The sequence below is a fragment of the Cryptomeria japonica genome, chromosome 7, assembly GCF_030272615.1.
Source record: "Cryptomeria japonica chromosome 7, Sugi_1.0, whole genome shotgun sequence".
In the NCBI taxonomy this organism is placed as follows: domain Eukaryota; kingdom Viridiplantae; phylum Streptophyta; class Pinopsida; order Cupressales; family Cupressaceae; genus Cryptomeria; species Cryptomeria japonica.
In genome coordinates, this window is record NC_081411.1 from 184,613,827 (window position 1) to 184,634,347 (window position 20,521).

The window sequence follows — 20,521 nt, forward strand, 5'->3', positions numbered from 1 at the left end:
AGGGCAAACACAAGTGAAATGAAAAATAAATAAGATAACAAAAGGCATGCAAGATCAAGAGCTAAGATACTCGAAGACATCATATTGATGATGGAGGAAAGGTTATGGCAATCTTGCATTTCCTCTAGAAATCTAGGATCATAGCCAGTATGTCAAGGAAATTCCAAGACTAGATATACATTCCAAAGTTGAAGGTGATACACATCATGATAAAGGATAGGTGAAGTTGATCAAATTGGATAAGATGATAGAATTTGGTAACGTCTCTCGCCATCACCTTTTTCATCATTGATCTTGGATAATGTTGAGTATCAAGAGATATGCCTAAATCACCTACACTAGTGATGATCTACAAGATAAGCAAGTTGAGGTGGTGACAACTCACCTTCATCAACGCAATCACAACAATTCAAGTCAAGGCATGTAGATTCAATTCACTTGATTCATCCAATGAGGAGGATAACTACCACATGAAGGCACCAAGTTCAATGTACCTAACCTCATCATTCATTGGTTGACATTCAATTATGGACATGTGTCCAATTCAATGTAATTTTTTCATTGGTCAAGCATTAAATGTTATGTAATGGGTGTAACAAACCCTAATTAGGGTTTCTATCTTTTCATCTTAGCCAATGATGTGAATTTGATCCAGGCCATTACATTGTATTGAGAGAACTATATAAGGCTTTTTCTCCTCATTTATAATGGTTAATAGCTAATAGATGTTGGATAGCAAGCAATTAGTAGTTAGAAGTAGAGTAGGAGAAGGCAAAAATTGTTGCCAAGCTTGTAAATAAACATACTTTTCATACATATTGCATGGTTTCCCATTGGATCCTCATGTTAGATGGAGTTCATTGATTGTGATGGAGTAATGTGTGGATGTTGATAGTTCCTTAGTTCATACTATTTATGGTTAGTTGATTTTGAATTGCAAGACATAGTTAGCCTAAACATCAAGATGTGCTAAGTTCAATTGTGGATATGTTTATTCAATTTACACCATTATATTGGGTATTTGGATGAATGTTAATGATATGAAAACATTTTGTTTTCCTTAGAAGATTGCATCGGTTTTGTGTAGTTGTTAACAAAATGGTGAAGCAAAGCTTAGTTTTAGGAGTATATCAATTCGAACATGATCCATTATCATCATTGATCTTAGGATTAGTGTAGTCTTTCTCAACCCTCAATACCTTTCATCCTTTTTTTAGTTAGTGAATTTCCACGTTCCAGATGCATTCAAGCATGAGTTCAAGAAAAACATAAGTCCTCCTTGTGATTCGAGTCACCTCGAATGATCACGAAGTTTAGCATAAGAAGAGATTTTGTTCAAGAGAGGATAAGATACCTTGGTGTTTTATTTTGTGTATGAAGTGCATAAAAAACACTTCGACTTATCCCAAACTAATAGAAATCCAGATATAATGAGGAAAAATTATTACAAAATTTTTAATGAATTAAAATGCTATCATTCGTTTAATTCATATTACATGCATACTAGCTAGTTTGGCAAGTGGAATTCCTAAGCCATGATTCCATTGAAGATTTACAAAGGGAATGATGGATTTATTCAACTACAAAAATCATTTAAAATACAACAACCTCTATGAGATTCACAAAATATGTTGCATGAATGACATTTGAATTTGTATTTGAATTTGTAGGAGTTAAAAACCTAGAAGCTGCTCAATGCCTGTAGTTGCATGGAGAGTAAAAATGATTGATTTTTTTGGAAATGATTTATCATATGTAGTGCTTTGTTGGTTATTGTATTGCTTTAGAATGAACAAAAGAACTATATTTCATTAATGAATATGTGTGAAGACTATTAAGAGTCAGAATTTAACCACTACATTAATGAATTTATGGTAATCTCCACCCTCCATCATTGGAACTGTGTTCAAATTTGTACACTTGAGATTGATATTTATTTTGGGGATTAGTTGAAAAATCAAATCTAGTTGTTAATGATTTTGTCAATTGTGTAAAGAAGTAGGTGAGAGTTGTGCAATATGGAAGTGTTGTAAAGTTTCAAAATTTGAGGGTTGAGAATGCCTTAAAATTCATACCATTTCTGAAGGATTGGGGACTTGGAGTACACCAAACTTTATGCCTAAAAGAAAACAAATAAAAGTATCTTCACATCACTGGCTTCGAAAGATACACGGAGTGAAATGTGGAGAGTTGGAGATCGTAGATATTGAGGAATTCATCTTACAAGGTATGTAAGAAAGAATAGGTTCTAACTCACAAACTAGATATGATAAGTAGTGTGAAATGTTGGGGATTAGTAGTGAGGGATACCTCACAAGTCATGTTTAGAAGTATCATTTTTTAGGTATTCCTACATCTTTGATTCTAAATAATATATATAAGGAAATGTTATTAGTTGAGTATTGAGGATACCAAAGAACTCATGCCATAAATGATGCGTGTAAAAGAATGATTGAAATTGCAACTTCGAAAGATAACTTAGTGTAAAGTGTTAGTGTATGGATTGCGAAAAGGAATGCTGATAAGAGAAAGTTTGAAACTTCAATAGAGACAAGGGAAAAATGTAAGGTTTGAAAAAAAGGTACGTTGTGATGGAAACTTTGAAACTCCAACAATTGTGTAAGTGTAAGGATTATGAAAAGGAATGTTGATAAGAGAAAGTTTGAGACTTCAATGGAAACAAGGAAAGAATGTAAGATTTGTGAAAAAAAATGTGATGGAAACTTTGAAACTCCAACATTTAATAGTCTTTAAAATTTTAATAAAAACTTCTGAACTTAGATTTTTATGGAACTTTGACAATTTCTAACATATGATGGGTTCACAGGAATGAAAGAGAATAATACTAAATAAAATTTTGATCAAGGATCCTTTTGAAATTTGAATAAGATTAAATATTTAATCTTGACCCAGCTGATACTGAAATAAAGCCATAGTAAAGCAAGGAAACTCCAAAAATATATAAAAAATTCAAAGTTTGTTATTTAGACTAAGCTGGAATTTCGGACTTAAACCATATCCTGTGCAATATTTTCACAATAATGAATTAGCATTCAACTTACAAGACTTACTTGAATACAGACAAAATCATATTTAAATATAATCTACAGGATTCCATTCATACTTGAGCTTATGGCTGAATGCTGGGAAGATTTAGTCTGCAGAACTCCAGGAGGAAAATTTCAGACTTGTTAAAGGATTTTTCCCAATCATTACTTACCACTGGCAGCTATGCTCTATCCCTTGTCTTTGGTCAAGTCCCACAATTACATGATTTCGAGGTTCTATCTGAACATTCTCCATACACCCACTGTTAAGATTCGCCCTGCCCTTTCTAGAACAATTAGAGTACTTAGTTTTTCTCCGGGCGCAGCCGGTCAAAAACCCCAGACGTTCCAGTTTCATCCACAGACACTCTATCATTCGGTCATCATCAAGAGGAATTACACCATGCAGATGCTTGAATCTCGCCATCTTTATTGCAGACTTTATATTCCCACAGAGAAGAAGGAGAAAACCACAACAACATATGACGGTACAGGAGCCAAGCACGAAGAAAGCCAAAGTGTTAATCTTGTGCACAAGCATTGTATACACTGTAACAACGAAAGCGGACGCCGTGAAGCCAAAGCTGGAGCAAACCAAGATGTTGGTTACAAAGAGGAACATTACTTTATTTCCCGTGGTGAGAGGTGTACTCAAATGCCACATGAGCACCACAAAGAGCGACAGAAAGAAGGCCAGACAGTCAAAAATGAGAAATGCTTTAAACGAAACCAACCCAATCAGAAGAGGGGAACCTAACATTTTCTCTGTCTCCCCCTTCTCCAGCTCCGTTTTAAAACCGCCCGGAATGGTGAAGGCGGCTGTAAATGACATTGTTGCTAACAACACGGCCACCACTAATTCTGCGTTCCGCCTGTCCTCATATGCTTTGTTCACCAGCATAATGGCATTCTCGTATTTTTGTGGGCTCACGTTTGGGAAGGTATACAGGAAATGCCTTCTCTTTAGGGGATAGCTCGCCAGCTTTGCTATCATATTGTGGCATTCGTGGTACTCTGTGTTTTCTCTTGCAATGTCGAGGGCCGTTAAGCCCTTTTTATTAACGGCGTCTTTGTTTATACCTTGTATTTGCAGCAGCGATTCGACCATCTACAAAATACATTATCGAGTTAGACGGCAGTTCAATGAAGATGAGTTACATTCTTAAGTTTTGATTTGTTTAGATGATTCATTTGAAATTACATTTTCTTTTATAATAAGATCTTATCTAGTTTAAGATGAATTATCTAAACAAATCAAAGCTTACAGTATTGTGGAGAAACAAAAGTGTAATCTATGTTGAATTTCTTTTTCATATTGATTGTCCATTTTATTTTTATATCATTATAAATAATGATATAAGATTTCCACAATCCATACTGTAAATCAATGCTTTTTAGATTAAATTGTTTAACAAATATTTTGAATCAACCATTTCTCGCATCACACTGTGAATCAACCTTTAGGATCACACTCCATGATCCATCACTAGGATAATAACAAATTCTGGGAGTCACAAACTTGTTATGCAATTGAATTCAGAAAGCAAATCAATGCTTTCTATATTAAATTATGTAAATTTGTATGATGAGAGAATCAATAACTTCAATGAACTTGAAGATAATAATTAAAATATATTTTATCAAAATGATTTGTAAATGGATAATTTTTGTAACTTTTGTAAGGGCCTAAAGTGTTATTATAAACATGTAAGTTTAATCAAATTCAAATTACAATTTATTGGATGGATAAATTCTCTAAAAATAATTATCTTTTATAATGGATAGGAAGGCAGATTTTGAATGAACTTATTATATATTTTAATTGAGATTTTTTATATTTATATATTATTTATTTTGTTTTATTAGAAAGTATTGTTAAAATTTAATTGTATAATTTTAAAGATATTTTAATTAATTTGTATTGTACCATTAGTGATTTATAAGAGTTTTTTTAATATGTATGATCTAATTATTAAATATTTTATTTAGATTATTTTTGTTAAGGTAGAAGATTTGGACTTTTTGAGAGGTCACCCACCTTAGAATTATTCAGACTAAAATATTTTTAAGCATGGAGTTCCCAAGCTAAACTCATTTAGCTTACTTTCAAAAAAATTATACTTAGATGAATAAAACTCCTTAACTCATTCATCATGAAATAGACAGTATCTTTTATAATTTATCAAACCATATAATACTTTAATACGATTTTAATAAAAAATTTCAATCAATCTTATTCTCCCATATTTCATAAATATATTACTATCTACTAATGGTTTTAACGGTGAATTCAATATAAATCCAAGCACACATGTGAGCAATTAGCAGAGCCAATTTATGCATATCTAACTAGAATATCTGAAAGAACAGAAGTTGTTGAAATTGGAATCAGATGTTTGATGGACATTCTGATATTTCAAGTTAGTATTTATTGATAAATTGTTAAACCGCACGAGTAACACAGGTTTCTTCAAATGCACTTTCTTTAGTATGACTCTGTTCTTACCTCATTGAAAAATTTAGGATATCATGTTCAGAATTCTGACAGAAGCATGTGATAGAAATAACTTACGCGAATGCTTTTGTTCTTTGCTGCAATATGCAGAGGCGTGTCTCCACTTTCAAGACCCTGGTTCACCAGTTCTGACAGGCCTACCACTTCTCTCAAATAATCAGTAATTCGCATTTGGCTAAATTGGACAGCTATGTGTAGCACGTTCATTCCACAACAATTCCGTATTTCAACAGCATCTGGCCTCTCCTTTACCAACATTTTTACTGCTTCCAGATGCCCCAATTTCACTGCCATATAAAGCGGTGTTTCTTCATTGCCATTAACCCAATAACACAATCCAGGTTGAAACTTTATTAACTGGCTCATTATATGCAAGTAGCTTTTCCGAGTGGCTACATGCAAGGCTGTATCGCCATCTTCATACTTTTCTTGGATTAATTCTTTTCCATCTACTGAATTTAACACATGCTTCACCAGATCTGGAAAATAGATATCCAAAATCATTGTCAAGTGATATTTTCTCCTATAAAACATATACGTGGTTAAAACAATGAAATTAAATATGATATCGTTCAAGAATGGCTATTTTATCTTTGTTAAAGCGATACAAAGTTCAACCTAAACAAGAACATTATACAGTCTAATCTCATAAAAACAAAATGATAAATGAAACTTAAGAGAATGAGATCACTCAAAGTTGAATTTTAAAAGCGTGATTCCTGTTCATCTGCAAGGCTCTGCCTCAGACCTCGCGGGACGTGCGTTCTCTCGCTTGAGAATGTGTTCTCACCGATTTTTCTTCCAATCAAATCACAAATAAATATTTTTTATATATTTTAGGTCTAAAAACCTTGCACCCTTTTCTATTCGAACATAACATTAAAACAGAATTAGCGCCATTAGTTTGTGCTGCGAAAGATTAATCACAGGTTAAAATTGAAGCCTTTAACAAGATTTGGATTGAGTAGTTGCCATTAAAATTGCTCAACTTGTGTATCTGCTCTAGTTGATTGGCGGTGTTACTCTGTTTTCAAGGTATTACTTAGCTTAAAAAATGGCATTAGAAAAACACTTCTCTTTAATCTCAAGATAACTTTTTAAGTCTCGAATCTTTCATTGAAACGGAGTTGTGCAAGCTTGAATCCATTGCATAAACGAAGGTAGCAGAAGCTCATTTAAGTATTTTAATTATAGAAATAAAGAGAGAATTTGTTTTCTTTTATGGATGAACGTGATTTTTACACAAATCCCAACAAGATTACCTTACACTTTTTAGAAATTTTCGATGAATTTTTTGAGAGAGGATAGCAAGTGGGAGGATATAAAAGACTTCCTTGAAGATATAGTTAAAATTTACATTTCTAGTGCAAGATGTTTTTAGATAGATTTTTTTCCCTTAAAAAATCAGTGTTTTTTTTCTATATTCTGTGAAAAAAATATAAAGTTCGATGGAATTTCAATAGAATTTCATTTAATTGTATGATTGTGTGATGATAGATTAAAGGTTCTTTAAGTTCTAATATAATTAATGATTTCATTTTTCTTTTTGTCTAAAGAGAGGAATGAGGATTTTTGAATAAAAACTGTTATTCAAGATATTGTGAGTGTTGAATAAATGATATTTCTTAGAAGGTATATTCTTAATAATCTATTTTTAGCTAGAAGCGTATAAATGACACAAGATTTGTTTGTCAAGTTAGATTTTGACAACGTCTATAAATATAAGTTGATGAGTTCATATCATAAAACTAATACAGTGGCTAGGCTTTGGTCTCAAATTCATATTCATGTTGAAATATTCTTCATAGATGTCAATGCTCATTTGATGGTTAATAAATATCTCTTTGATTTCTTTCCTTTGCAATACTATGTTACACATGGTTGTTACTTATCATATTTCATCCGAGTAATCACTATAAATGCTTTGGTATATCTATTATCAAATGTTAGAATTATAACTTATCCATGGTACCTCCATTTATCAAAATGCTATTGTTACCAATTCTTTTTGTTGTGGACAACTTATTCTTTTTATAAAACCTAGAAAATGAATTGAAAAATAGTATACATGTTTTTAGTATTTATTGCTCAAGCTTAGATACTCAATTTTCTCATGAAAGAAGAATATTTAATGAGACAAGCTGAGCCTATTCTTCATCAAATTCCAATTTATGGAAACATATCAAAATAGTAAATAACATGTCACATTAAGAATCTTTTTGAAATGAATTTATGATGTAGTCATAGGTCTGGAGGGTACAATAACAGATGATCCAATAGTGCAAACAACACAAATAACACACACATAAATAGAACAATCATATGAACAGATGCAATATATATCTTAGGAAAACCCTTAGTAAGACGAAAAACCATTCTCCAAAATCACTCAATATATTATTGAATCCTTGAACACGTAACAATTTCCTACAAAAGGACTTTTGACATGCTAGACGACAACCACATGAACTTATAACGATATTACTTAAATGAATAAATGCCACACATGGATCTACATATTCAACACTAATCATAAAAATTATAATGCAAAACTTTCCCAAATAGACACACTCAAGATTGTAATAACATCTCAAAATTCTCACCACCCACATAATTACATTCTAATCATGCTTCTTGTTAGGTCATTTTAGTTCTCCTAGCTCACTTCGTCATGGTTACACTTATTGTATCTTCCATCCTTAACATTTTCCTTAAGGCAATCTATAGATGATAATTTATCATCTACCTTCTTACTTGATCCTCAGGGCAATCATAAGCAATATATAAATATAATAACAATCCCCATCCTGAAAGATGATGCGGCCACATAAAATTTGTAGTCAACAATGTATTAACAACCTCCAAATTGAACACAGTGACAATAGAAGAGAATATCATAATGTGGCTATCCTCACAGGTTGGCTTTATTGATTTTCCTTTAAATGTGATCGAAGGGTCTTTTTTAATTAGCGACGCTTCCGGCTGCAACTTCCCTGTCCTGAAATTCTATGAAGAGAATTTCTCAATTCTCCATTTGTCTACGTCCCCTATTTTGTCTTGTTTGATAGTGGTCTTAACAAATTCTCTTTAAATTTGATAATAATTGTTATGTAAAAAGAAACAGATAAAATATGTGTATCACTGGACAACATAAAGAACACAACGAATCATGTGATTCACCAATAAATGGTTACATCCATGAGAGAAACAGGATATTCATTTCTATATTATTAAGAGCACCAAATACGAAATTCTGATGTATCAATGCAAATGTTTATTCTACAATATATAGATAACCCATCTACGCAGACGAAGAATCTAACGAACAAGGCCAAGAAGCTAAAAGGATTTGTTGACCCAACATAGACAATTGGACTTCAGAATGGATTCCACAGAAAACTTCTTGATTGACATGATCTTGAAACGACATTGAGATTTCTGTTTTGTTCAGGTGCATTCATTATTTATGATACTGTATTTTGAACTTTGTCAGGTTTGAACTGTTGCAGACTGTCACTTGGGCATTTCAGACAACGTATAAAGGTCTCTTTTCGAGCATCCTTTGATGTTGATTCTCTTTTTATCTTATAGAATTTTCTTTAAGGATTACAGTAGTAGGGTTAAGGATTACAGTAGTAGGGTGAGAGAAGAACATGTTTTCTATTTTAGATGGTCCGAATCAATTGTAGTATGCTTTCTTTTTTCAAGAAAGTAGACTTAAAGTTCTATGTTAAGATGAAAATGGCAGTTCAAGAGGTTTCTTTGGCAATTTATCATCTTTTATATCTTGTATTTTCTAATCATTTTGATGATGGATCACAGAGTATGATTTGAAATGTTGATACAAAAATATGTCACACAATCAAATTCAGAAGCAACTAAGATATTAGTATGCATTGTAGAAATCTAATAAGTTTAGTTCAAGAGTTTTACTTAAAAACTTGATGAAAAATGTATTATTGGTACACATTCATATTGAGATGATTTTGATTTATTAAATAGTATATTTCTAGAGTTCAGAATCGAAGGAACTTCCCATGTGCAAGATTATAAAGAGATGTTTGCTTGGTTTCTGCATATAACTTTGTTGTCATCTGTTGGTCACTTTTGTGTTTGTGTTTTTTATATTTTTATGATCTTTGTGGTCATGACTTTTAAGTATATATGTATGTGTCTGTCACATATTAGTTCTCTTCCTAAAATAAGTATATATGTATGTATCTGTCACATGTTAGTTATCTTCCTAAAATAAGTATATATGTATGTATCTGTCACATGTTAGTTCTCTTCCTAAAATAAGTGTCATTGTTTGTGTTTACATTTTTATTAATTTTAGACGTGAATTTTAGTTGTTTTCATTTTATTGATATATACTTAAAGGCTTTATATCATATAGTTATCAAAACTGAAAGTTAAAATTCAAAAGATATGACTGAATCAAAGACTAAGAGGTATCTTAATCTTGACCTCGTTCTTTATGATGGTTTCTTACACTCAATTAAACTTAATGGACTTATTCAAAACTCCGACCTGTTAAAACTGCTATATTCTTCTACTTTAGTTTTGCTTCAATTAAAAAAATCACTTGAAACTACAATTAAACTTCAACATCAAGTTAACAGAGTGCATACTAATATAGAAGTGACAAGTGACATTATAGGCGATCTTAGCTAAATGTTTTTATTTTAGAGGGAGATAGATATTTTCAGAAATCAATAGGCAAAGAAAAATACAAACTCCAACGACTGACCTTCATCTCCTTTGTTTATTGCCACATATAAACAGGTCTGTCCGCGCACTGTCTTTTGGCGTATACTTGGCTGATATGCGCAACATAGCAACTTCACTGTGTCTATATCGCCGCTCTCGTAAGCTTTGAACAAAGGCGTTTCTCCAAGCTTATTGCGAACATTCACACCATTTTGCTGTTGTTGGAGTAGAACCTGCACAACACTACAGAAACCTCCCTGAGCAGCCAAGTGCAACGCAGTATTTCCTTGGGCATTGGTAGTCTTCAGAAGTTCACGATTGAGCTGCAGGAGCTTTTCAATGAATGGTAGATTTCCTACACTGGCTGCCACATGAAGAAGAGTATTTCTGCTTCCGGGTGTAGTACTATTGAGAGCTGCTTCAAGTTTACATATCCCAATTTCTTTTCCAGGGCATACTGCGGCATTGTACGCATCGCGATCGATCCCTTCGCTGTGATGTCCACGTTCAGTTGCCATGGAAGATTTCTGCAAATTTCAGGAAAAATGATATGTAAACAGACATACACCTCGAAAGGAGGAAAATGTTATTCTAGTACTTTGCGTTACTGAAAATATATTTAAAAGTAAGATATATATCAGATTAATTACATTTAACGATAAGTATCAAGCATAAATTTTAAAGTATTGAAATAAAGTAGATTACAAAATAATATAAGAAGTAAGAATATAAGAAATGGTAATCAGATTGTTAAAAAGAAAAAGTTTATGTTTTATACCTTACTTAAATATCAAATATTAGATATAAATTTTGAAGTATTAGAATAAAGTAAATTATAGATGAATATAAGAAATTCATTATGTCTGATTTTAGAAGAATATAAGACATTTTATTTTATTTTTTAAAATTGAAATAAGAAAGAGTACACAAGAATATAAGAAAATATGATCAAACAAGTTAAAAAACTATGTTTGACAATTAATTTAATGATAAAAATCATTCCTTTCAACAATCTATTAATAAATTTTATTGTTATAATTTTTTTTCAATATTAATAATTGTTAAAAATCTTAATAATCATTAAAATATTAAAACTGTGAATAAATATCGGATTTTTTATTTGTTTATTAATTAGATTACTATTGTTTTAGTATAAGAAGGAAAAATTATATTTAATAACTGAAAAAATGTCTTAATAACTTACATGAATAAATTTCCCCCACACCTAAGAACTTGCATTAATGGAAAAGAATAAAGTGTAAGCATTACATTGCTTAAAATAATGGGCGATTGAAGTGTGTTGACTACAATGATGGGTATGTTTAGTAAGGTGGTGAAGTGTTCAATGTTAAACCATTTTTCCTCGAACAACTAGTTTCGTACGAAGTTTTAATTCTTTTATTAGAAATGATTTTAATATTAAAATCATGAAATTTCTGTAGTCCATAATGATTTGCTTGTTACTCTTCTAAATTTGATTGTGTAGAATAAATTAAAATTTTAATAAAATAAATAATTAAAATTAAATTAATTCTAATAAATATTAATTATTATTTGTAATTTTGTAATAAGACATAAATAATTAAAAATAAATTTCAAACTTTAATCTAAAATTAAAATAAAAATAGAATAAACTAAATGCAAAGTCAAAATATATGAAAATCCAAATATTAGTACAAATAATAATTTAATTTTTTTATAGTAAATAATAAATATTTTAAATTAAAATATAATTAAATAAAATAGATTTTTTTTTTCTAATTTATTAGATCTAAAATATTAATAAAACAAGTACCTAAAAAATTTAATTAATAGATTACAAACATCATTAACATTAATTGAATCACAATCCAAATATTAACTTTAAGATTTATCATATCTAAAATGATGCGTGTTGTGGTTAGTAGGGTACGTTCTCACATATTTTAGATTAGATCTTTAGATATTATATTGCATTTAGTAAATTAACTATAATTATGGTTTTTTCTTTTTGAATTGGTTGTAAAATTTTTCAATTTTTTTAAGTATAGTTCCATTTCCATGTGGGATTAAGTATTATTGGATGTAAAATTATGAATCAAATCAGTACAATATTTTTTAAGCTTAAAATTAACTTCAAAATTATAATAAATTATAATTTTTAAAATTTATAAATATTAATTATCTAATACAACACAATTAAATTGAATTAAATTTCTATTAAAAAACAAATCAACAATAACTAATTATAATTTTAGAATAACTTAAAGACTAAAATCTAGATTTAAAACTAATAGTCAATTCTAATTTATTCTTTTTTTGCATGCAAATCATTTCATATTAAAAATTTTAAATGATTAGTAAATTAAATAAAATTTAAATATATCAAATATCAAATATCAAATAGATATATATTCACTAAAAAACATTCTATTTTATTTTTAAAAAACACTTTTAAAACAAGAAAATAAATTTAAAATAATTTTTTTTATGTATCTATTTATAAAAAAATATTGTATTTTATCAAATGAAATTGTTTAAAAAAATCTAAATTAAATAATTTTTTGTCGGATTTATGTTGTTTTTCCATCTAATGATTGCAAATGTTTTAATTGTCTTGAAAGCCTCTAAGATGATATGAACCATGGATCATCCGCTTGTAAAGCTCATATAGGGAAGGCCTTCAGCGTACTAAAGAAAAATGGTTGATATCTTAATTTAATAGAAAAAAATTCCATTAACCTAGAAAAATAAAAAGAAATTAAAATACAAATAAATAAAATAAAAAACAATCAAACAAATATTTAAAAACAATATGTTTGATAATTTATTTAATAATAAACATCTTTCATTAAGAACTTTTATTCTTATAAATATTTTTGGTCAATATTAAAAACTAATAAAAATCTTAACAATAATAAAAATATTAAAACTTTTTGAAAATATATCAGATTTTATTTATTTATTAATTTGATTTCTATTGTATTACTATATTGAAAGAAAAAAAATATGTACTTAATAACGTTACATTCACAGAACAATCTTAATACCTTACATTAATAACTTCCATCACCAAAAATACCTTGCATTAATGGAAATGAGTAAAGCTTAAGGTTTTAACCTAAGCCAAATGTAATCTTAATTATAAGACTAAACCAAATTGTACCCTAAAACCCAAACTAAATTAAACCCTAATTGTAAACCTAATTGAATAGTAGCCTAAATTGAATAATAAATCTAAACCAAAGTAAACCATAATCCTAAAAATTAATTGAAGGATAAAATTATCAATAACTTGAATCCATATTGAATGCTAACCCTAAAACTAATTGAATAGATGATCAAATAGAACCTTATCCTAACCCAGGTAAAATAAAATACCAAACCTATTGTTAAGCCATGTAAACCCTAATTCTAAACCACATTAAACCCTATCTATAAATACAAACATAATTTAAATGTATTCCTAATACTAAAAAATAAATCAAATCATAACCCTCCACTTAATTAAACAATAACGCAAATTGGAGCCAAACAGTAAATCAAATTGAACACTAACCCTCTACCTAATTTAACATCAGACAAAACTAATTTCTAACCCTAATAATAATTAAACACTAAAGTAAATTTCTCCCTAACCCTAAATTAATTGAAGCATAACCTTAATACTAGACCAAAGCCCAAATTGAACTCTAACTCTAAACCTAATTTAATAGTAGACCAAATTGAAACTTATTGGAACCCTAGACTAAATAAACGTAATTAAACACCAACCCTGACATTATAAATTGAATTGAACCATACCCCTAAACCTAACTTAAAATGATAATAAAGTATACCCTAACACTAAACTAAATTGATCCTTTACCTCGACCCATAAGGAAATTTAACCTTAACCTAACATTATACAACATTGGATCATAACCTTAAACATTATAAAACATGAAATCAAATTAAATTCTAACCCTACATCCAAGTGAATATAATTCTTAAACCAAATTATACCCTAACCTTAAACCAAAGTGAACATAAATCCTTGACCAAATTGAACCCTAACCTTAAAACTAATTAAACCACAACTTTATCACTAAAATTGAATCCATATTTAACCCTAAACTTAAACCTAATAATAAACCAAATCAAACTCGAACAGTAAATGAAATTGAACCTTAGCCATTAATCTAAATGCAATATTAAACCTAAACTAAATTGTACCCTAACCCTACTGCTAAAACAAATCAAACCCTAACCTAAGCCATGGACCTACAATTGAACACTAAAGAAAATTGATCCCTAATCATAAACCTAATTGAACAGTAAACTAGATTGAACAATAACACCAAACCAAATTAAACCATAAACCAAAATGAACCTTGACACTTACTATATTAGATTTACTCTTTTAATTATAAACTAACTCTAATTTTATATGTAACTTGACCCTAACTCTAAACCAAAGTAAACCATAATCCTAAAATTAATTGAACCATAACATTAGCAATAACTTGAATCCGTATTGAACCCTAACCCTAAAACTAATTGAATAATAGATCAAATTGAAGCTTACCCTAACCATAGGAAATATAAAACACTAAAATTATTGTTAAGCCATACTAAACCCTAATTGGGAACCTAATTAAACCCTATCTATAAAACTAAACATAATTGAAATGTATTCCTAACACTAGAAAATAAATCGAGACATAACCCTAAACTTAATTAAACAATAATGCAAATTGGAGCCAAACACTAAATCAAATTGAACACTAACCCTCTACCTAATTTAACATTGGACCAACTTAATTTATAACCCTAATGATAATTGAATACTAAACTAAATTGACTACTAACCCTAAATTTATTGAGCCATAACTTTAATAGTAGACCAAAGACTAAAATGAAATCTGACTCTAAACCTAATAGAATACTAGATGAAATTCAAACTTATCTCAACCCTAGACCAAATCAAACCCTACCTATAAGACTAATCCTAATAAATCAAAATTTATAAGAATAAACCTAATTAAATTGCTAACCCTAACATTACAAACTGAATTAAACTAAAGCCCTAAACCTAATTTAGCATTACAATAAAGTATACACTAACACTAAACTAAATTGATCCTTAACCTAGACCCTTAACCAAATTTAACCCTAACCTAAAATTTTACAACATTGAATCGTAACCTTAAACATAATAAAGCATGAAATCAAAATAAACTCTAAGTCTACATTAAAGTGACCATAAATCCTAAACCAAATATTACCCTAACTCTAGACCAAACTGAACATAAATCCTCGACCAAATTGTACCCTAAACCTAACCCCAACACTAAAACATATAGAACTATAATGCTAAATGAAATTGAACTTTAACCATTAACTTAATTAAACAATTAAACCTAAACAAAAATGTACCCTAGCCCTATCATTAAAACAATTTGAAGATAACCCTAATTCTATGCTTTTAATACAAACCCTAGCTCTAATATTTTATGTAACTTGACCATAACATTAAACCAAATTGAACCCTAACACTAAAAGTAATTGAAGCATAACCTTATCACTAAACGTGAATTCAAATTGAAGCTTAACCCTAAACCTAATTAGATAATGGATCAAATTGAATCTTACGCCAACCCAAAGGCCAAATAAACCCTAGACAAAGTTCAACTATAACCCTAAATCGTAAACAAAATTGAAACCTAATACAATGACAAATTAAATCTTAACCCTAAAACCAAATTAAACAATAAACCTAAACCAAATAAAATTAGAGTTTATAGTTAGGGTTAGACTTAATTAAACTTAGCAATTAGTCTGATTCAATTACAATTAAATTTTAATAAAGATTAGGGCTCAACAAAGGTTGGAGCTAGAATTTTATGAGGGTTAGGGATAGGGTTCGATTAGAATCATAATTTTATAATGCTTTTCTTTTAATTAAAGTTTACTTAGGGTTGCTGTTAGTGTTAGGGATCACTTATGAATACCATCATAATATAGATTTAGAGTTAAACTTATATTAACCTTATGAATAAATTGCAATCAACTATGATTATGACTTGATTAAAGTTTTAATAAATTAATAATTTTAACATAACTTAATTTATTTAATTTTAAAACTTAATTCAATAACTTAATTTAATAAATTAATTTACAAAATTTTAATTTGAGCTTTCCTTCAATAAGAAAAAGAAAATTTATTAAATCTAAATTATTTAACTTTAGAATATTATTTTATATTTAATTTTTCTAAATAATTAATAAAAATTATTAAAATTATAAATTAATAAATGTTTATTAATTTTATTTTTGATAGGTTGCAATTGTGAATGAAAGTAAGTCTAGAAATATCGAGACTTATATTTTGTAATGTGATAAATTAAATATTATTTAAGTAGAACAAATAAAAAATTAAAGCTATGATATATCTCCACTTTATATATAATCTAATATATATTCATGAAAAAATCATAATACCTCATATTAATAAATTCCATCCCCACAACTACCTTGCATTAATGAAAATGAATAAAGCATAAGGTATTACACTGCTTAAATAAAAATATAAGTTATCTAAGAATAAAGTGTAAATGTTGATGGAGAAATAATCTTTATTAAAAATATTTTGATGTCGGTTGATGAACACTGTATGATGTTTGATTATATCTTTAGTGTGGTCTTTTCTTTTTGGTAAATAGGCCTTCTCTATTAATTAAAAATATTAAAGTACATATTCACAAAAAAAGGTCAGGGGATACAAGATCACCTTGCGAGAGTCACACGGCTAGCAATCGAAATAAAAAAACAAAGATATTCCTCAAAAAAAATTCGTCAAGAAGCCAAAGCAGAGGCAGCCGAGGGAGGAGGATCAAGATAATCTTTCTTGCCCCAAACATCAGCGGGGTGAGGTTTTGGGTCCGGCACGGACCACCCATCTTCAGGATCTTTGTCAATTTCTCCTTCCTCCTGCCTAAGAGGTGAAATTGCCAGGGCTAGACGAGGAAACATGGAAGGGGTGGTAGAAGGCCACCTAGAGCCATCACCAGTAGGAGGAGTAAAAGTCACAAGAGCAGCAGAAGTCCACCCCGAGGTAGAGCCACAACACAGAGGAGAAGCCAAGGGGTGCCTCCATGAATCATCTCTCCTGCTAGAGGAGTGACGAGGAGCTTGGGACCACAGGGTCTGAGAGCAATAGGTAGATGAATTGCGGCCATAGCAGTGGCTGTATCCATTCAATTTTTTTTTCCATATCAACAAGGAACCGACTATAAGATTTGGTGTGCCTTAAATGAAGGATTGATTTGTGCTAATTGTGATAATGGGTATGTTTAGTAAGGTGATAAAATGTTTGATGTTAAACCACTTTTTCTCAAACAATTAGTTTCATTAGATGTTTTAATTATTTTTTTATTAGAAATGATTACGATATATAATACTAATTATTAAATATTAAGTATATAATAGAGAAGGTGTGTGTTAAAAATGTTGTAACTGGTATATAAGATTAATTTAAATAGGAGCTTCTAAAATAATAATTTAAATATGTAAAATAAAAATAAGAAATTGTAAAATATATATTAATTTTTTGTTGTAGTGGATGATAATCATATATCTTTAAACATATATTTTTTAAAGTTATTTAGAATGACGATTCAAGAGTTCCCTATCCATTTTGTCATTTGTGCACAAGAAAATGACTAGCATATCTCACTTTTTTTGATGGAGTAATAATAACAATCTAATTTTTGGTTTATATACAAACCTCTCAATTATCTAGATGATACAAATAAGCAACTGCAATAATAAGACCAACTTTTCTATCATGGCATAGGAAGTAGGATAGTTTGAATATTCAAATTCAATTGGACTCTTCTCATAGTCTAAATTACAGTTCATTAGTGATTGAGGAGATCTTATACGGGTTAGACTTTTTATGCAAGCACTTCAACTTAGGCTTGAATTTGTATGTACAAAGAAGAGATAGGACTAATCTTTTGAGAAATAGAAAATTTATAATAATATTAAATATTAGAAATAGTACCACTCCAAGTCATCCATAAATAATATAAATAAAATTTTAACTTGAAAAATACTAGAGTGTAGAAAAACATGTAGGTGATTAGGTTAGCGATCCTCTAGATAAATAAGTCTAGGTGGAAACATGGGAAAATATCAAAAATCCATTCCAAAACATTTAGCATGTGAGGATACATCAAAAACTAGTTTTTAAAATTGAGCTTATGAAAGGATGGGTATGTAGGTGTAGTGTCATAAATTATATCCCTATACAATTCTTATCCACACTTTGGCCTCACTTTGTTGTTAGGGTCTTTTGTTCCTTGATCCTGCTTGATTTTTACTCACATTGGCTTCAATTTTTGAAATTCACTCATCTTTTGGTCTGTGGACCCTTGTGCAACCTAATTGCTTGGACAAGGGCGCCCTAGACGCTAGTGTCCTAGGATAGTGGCACTCAGAGGGCCATTGTCATGGCAAAAGGGGCATAATTTTTGGTCCTGACAACAATCACAAAATATGTGTAGGAATTCCCTTCCCATGTCAATTTCTTTGAAAAATCTGAACATGTTTGATGTAGTGGGGTATAAAATCAATCCTTAGCCCCTCATTTGAACAAGTCCATCTATCCTCTCTATGAAATTCAAGTTCAAATTCAATTAAATTTCAAGTATTCATGTTTCAAGCATAGAAGACGGCATCTGAGTTCAAGATTCTATGAAGACATTTTACATCCTATGTGATAACATCAACTTTGCATGAAAATTTTAAAGCTAGACTTATCAAGGTATATGATTTCAATTTTAGCATTTCAATTGAGATGTAGCCTTTGCCCTAAAAGGAATTCTTTACATATCCATTACATTTCAAATTCATTTTCAATAAAAGACTTAATTGCAAACCTGGAGTTTGACTCACGAAAACCCCTATTCCACAACATCATTCTTCTCTTTTTGTGTCCAGGTGATAGGTTCTACAACTATAAATATGGAATCTTGTAGAGTAGAAAAAGATGATCATATCTATCTTTTGGAGGTGCAAAATGTGAAGTCAAATTTTTGCCCGAGCTATAGTGTCTAATGAATTTATATCAATTTTTTTGGGTTACATTTTGAGTAGCATTCTAATTTCATATAGATAAAAGGGAGAATGGTTGAGGTGGAATATAAATATATATTGATGCATGTTTTGTGGAAACAAATTGGATATTGGTTGAGGTAGAATATAAGTATATTTATTGATCTAGGAAAATCCCCATTATTAACATGGATAAAATTACCATTTTGTGTAGTGATATCCATTATGGGTGATGTGTATGTAGGAAAATTGCCTATTGATTTAGGCATAGGGATTGATATCTCAATAATGGAAACAATCACTAAAATCCAAGCACTTCCAAGCATGAAAATATTAGTGAAGTGTGCTTGGCACCCTAGACACAAAGATGTTCTTATTAGCTAAAAATTTAGATTTTCGATCGGGATGCATGTTGTAGATCACTCCCTTTGAATTTGAACCAAAACATATTAGAAACATATGCACATTGACACAAATATAGGGTTTTCACCTATGGAAAGCCTAGAACTATATATCTTAGCCTTCTCTACAAAATTCAACAACTTTTGGATATAGGATTTGTAACCTACATAACAAAAGAGGGAAAATATTAGGTTCTATAGAGTCTTTCCTAAGTCAAACCATGCATAAGCATTTCTATTTTCATTACAAAAATTTTGGATAAAAGAGAGCTTACCTTTGGTAGGGGAAATACTAAAAACCTTGGGAAAACAATTCAGTTGACAAATGATATGTTGATATGAAACTCCTTGAGTTGAAGCCTCACACAAATCTTGATGTTTATTGGGAGGTTTTAATGCACACCTTTATTCATAGAAGAACACATAGCTCGATCATGATTATTGAACTTGAATGCTTGAATTTATATTTCTTCTTAATTGCATTGAATATTCTTAATTAAATGCTCAATTTGACTTGAGAGGAAGCTAACTTGATTAGATGTAGGAGATAAAAAGTTTAAATGAGGGAGAGAGTTTTATTTATACACAAATTACATATTTTTTCTTTTAATTTTGAAGAATTCTTACATCGGGGGGAAATTTCCCACTCCTTGTTTTCCTAATTATTAGAAGTTCAAATTTGGGCCCAAATTGATTGGACTATGGTGTTAGGAAGCCTATTCTAGGAGGTATATGGTGTTGGGTGCAATAGTCATAGCTATTTGAGATGG

At 29.8% G+C, this 20,521-nt stretch overlaps 1 protein-coding gene across 2 annotated transcripts; it reads right to left on the bottom strand.

Moving 5' to 3' along the window:
• Positions 1–2,992: 2,992 nt before the first annotated feature.
• Positions 2,993–10,862, bottom strand: LOC131056322 (ankyrin repeat-containing protein ITN1). Of its 2 annotated transcripts, XR_009358323.1 has the most exons (4): positions 10,313–10,862; positions 5,620–6,041; positions 3,125–4,155; positions 2,997–3,020 (listed from the first exon to the last, which is right to left on the bottom strand). XR_009358323.1 is itself a non-coding variant. In XM_059207610.1 (3 exons), exons 1-3 carry the CDS (start codon positions 10,788–10,790, stop codon positions 3,217–3,219), a joined length of 1,839 nt encoding a protein of 612 aa, XP_059063593.1. In that variant the 5' UTR covers positions 10,791–10,862; the 3' UTR covers positions 2,993–3,216. The 2 variants fall into 2 exon arrangements, 1 of the variants encoding a protein (XP_059063593.1); XM_059207610.1 differs by having other exon boundaries at positions 2,993–4,155.
• Positions 10,863–20,521: the final 9,659 nt, after the last annotated feature.

Bases quoted from the DNA above. Each gene is read 5' to 3' on its own strand.
- LOC131056322 (XM_059207610.1), bottom strand. From the start codon at position 10,790: ATGGCAACTGAACGTGGACATCACAGCGAAGGGATCGATCGCGATGCG. The intron at 6,042-10,312 runs GTCAGTCGTTGG...TCTATTTTCCAG, and splicing joins AATAAACAAAGGAGATGAAG to ATCTGGTGAAGCATGTGTTA. The intron at 4,156-5,619 runs GTAAGTTATTTC...TGTATTTTGTAG, and splicing joins CAAAGAACAAAAGCATTCGC to ATGGTCGAATCGCTGCTGCA.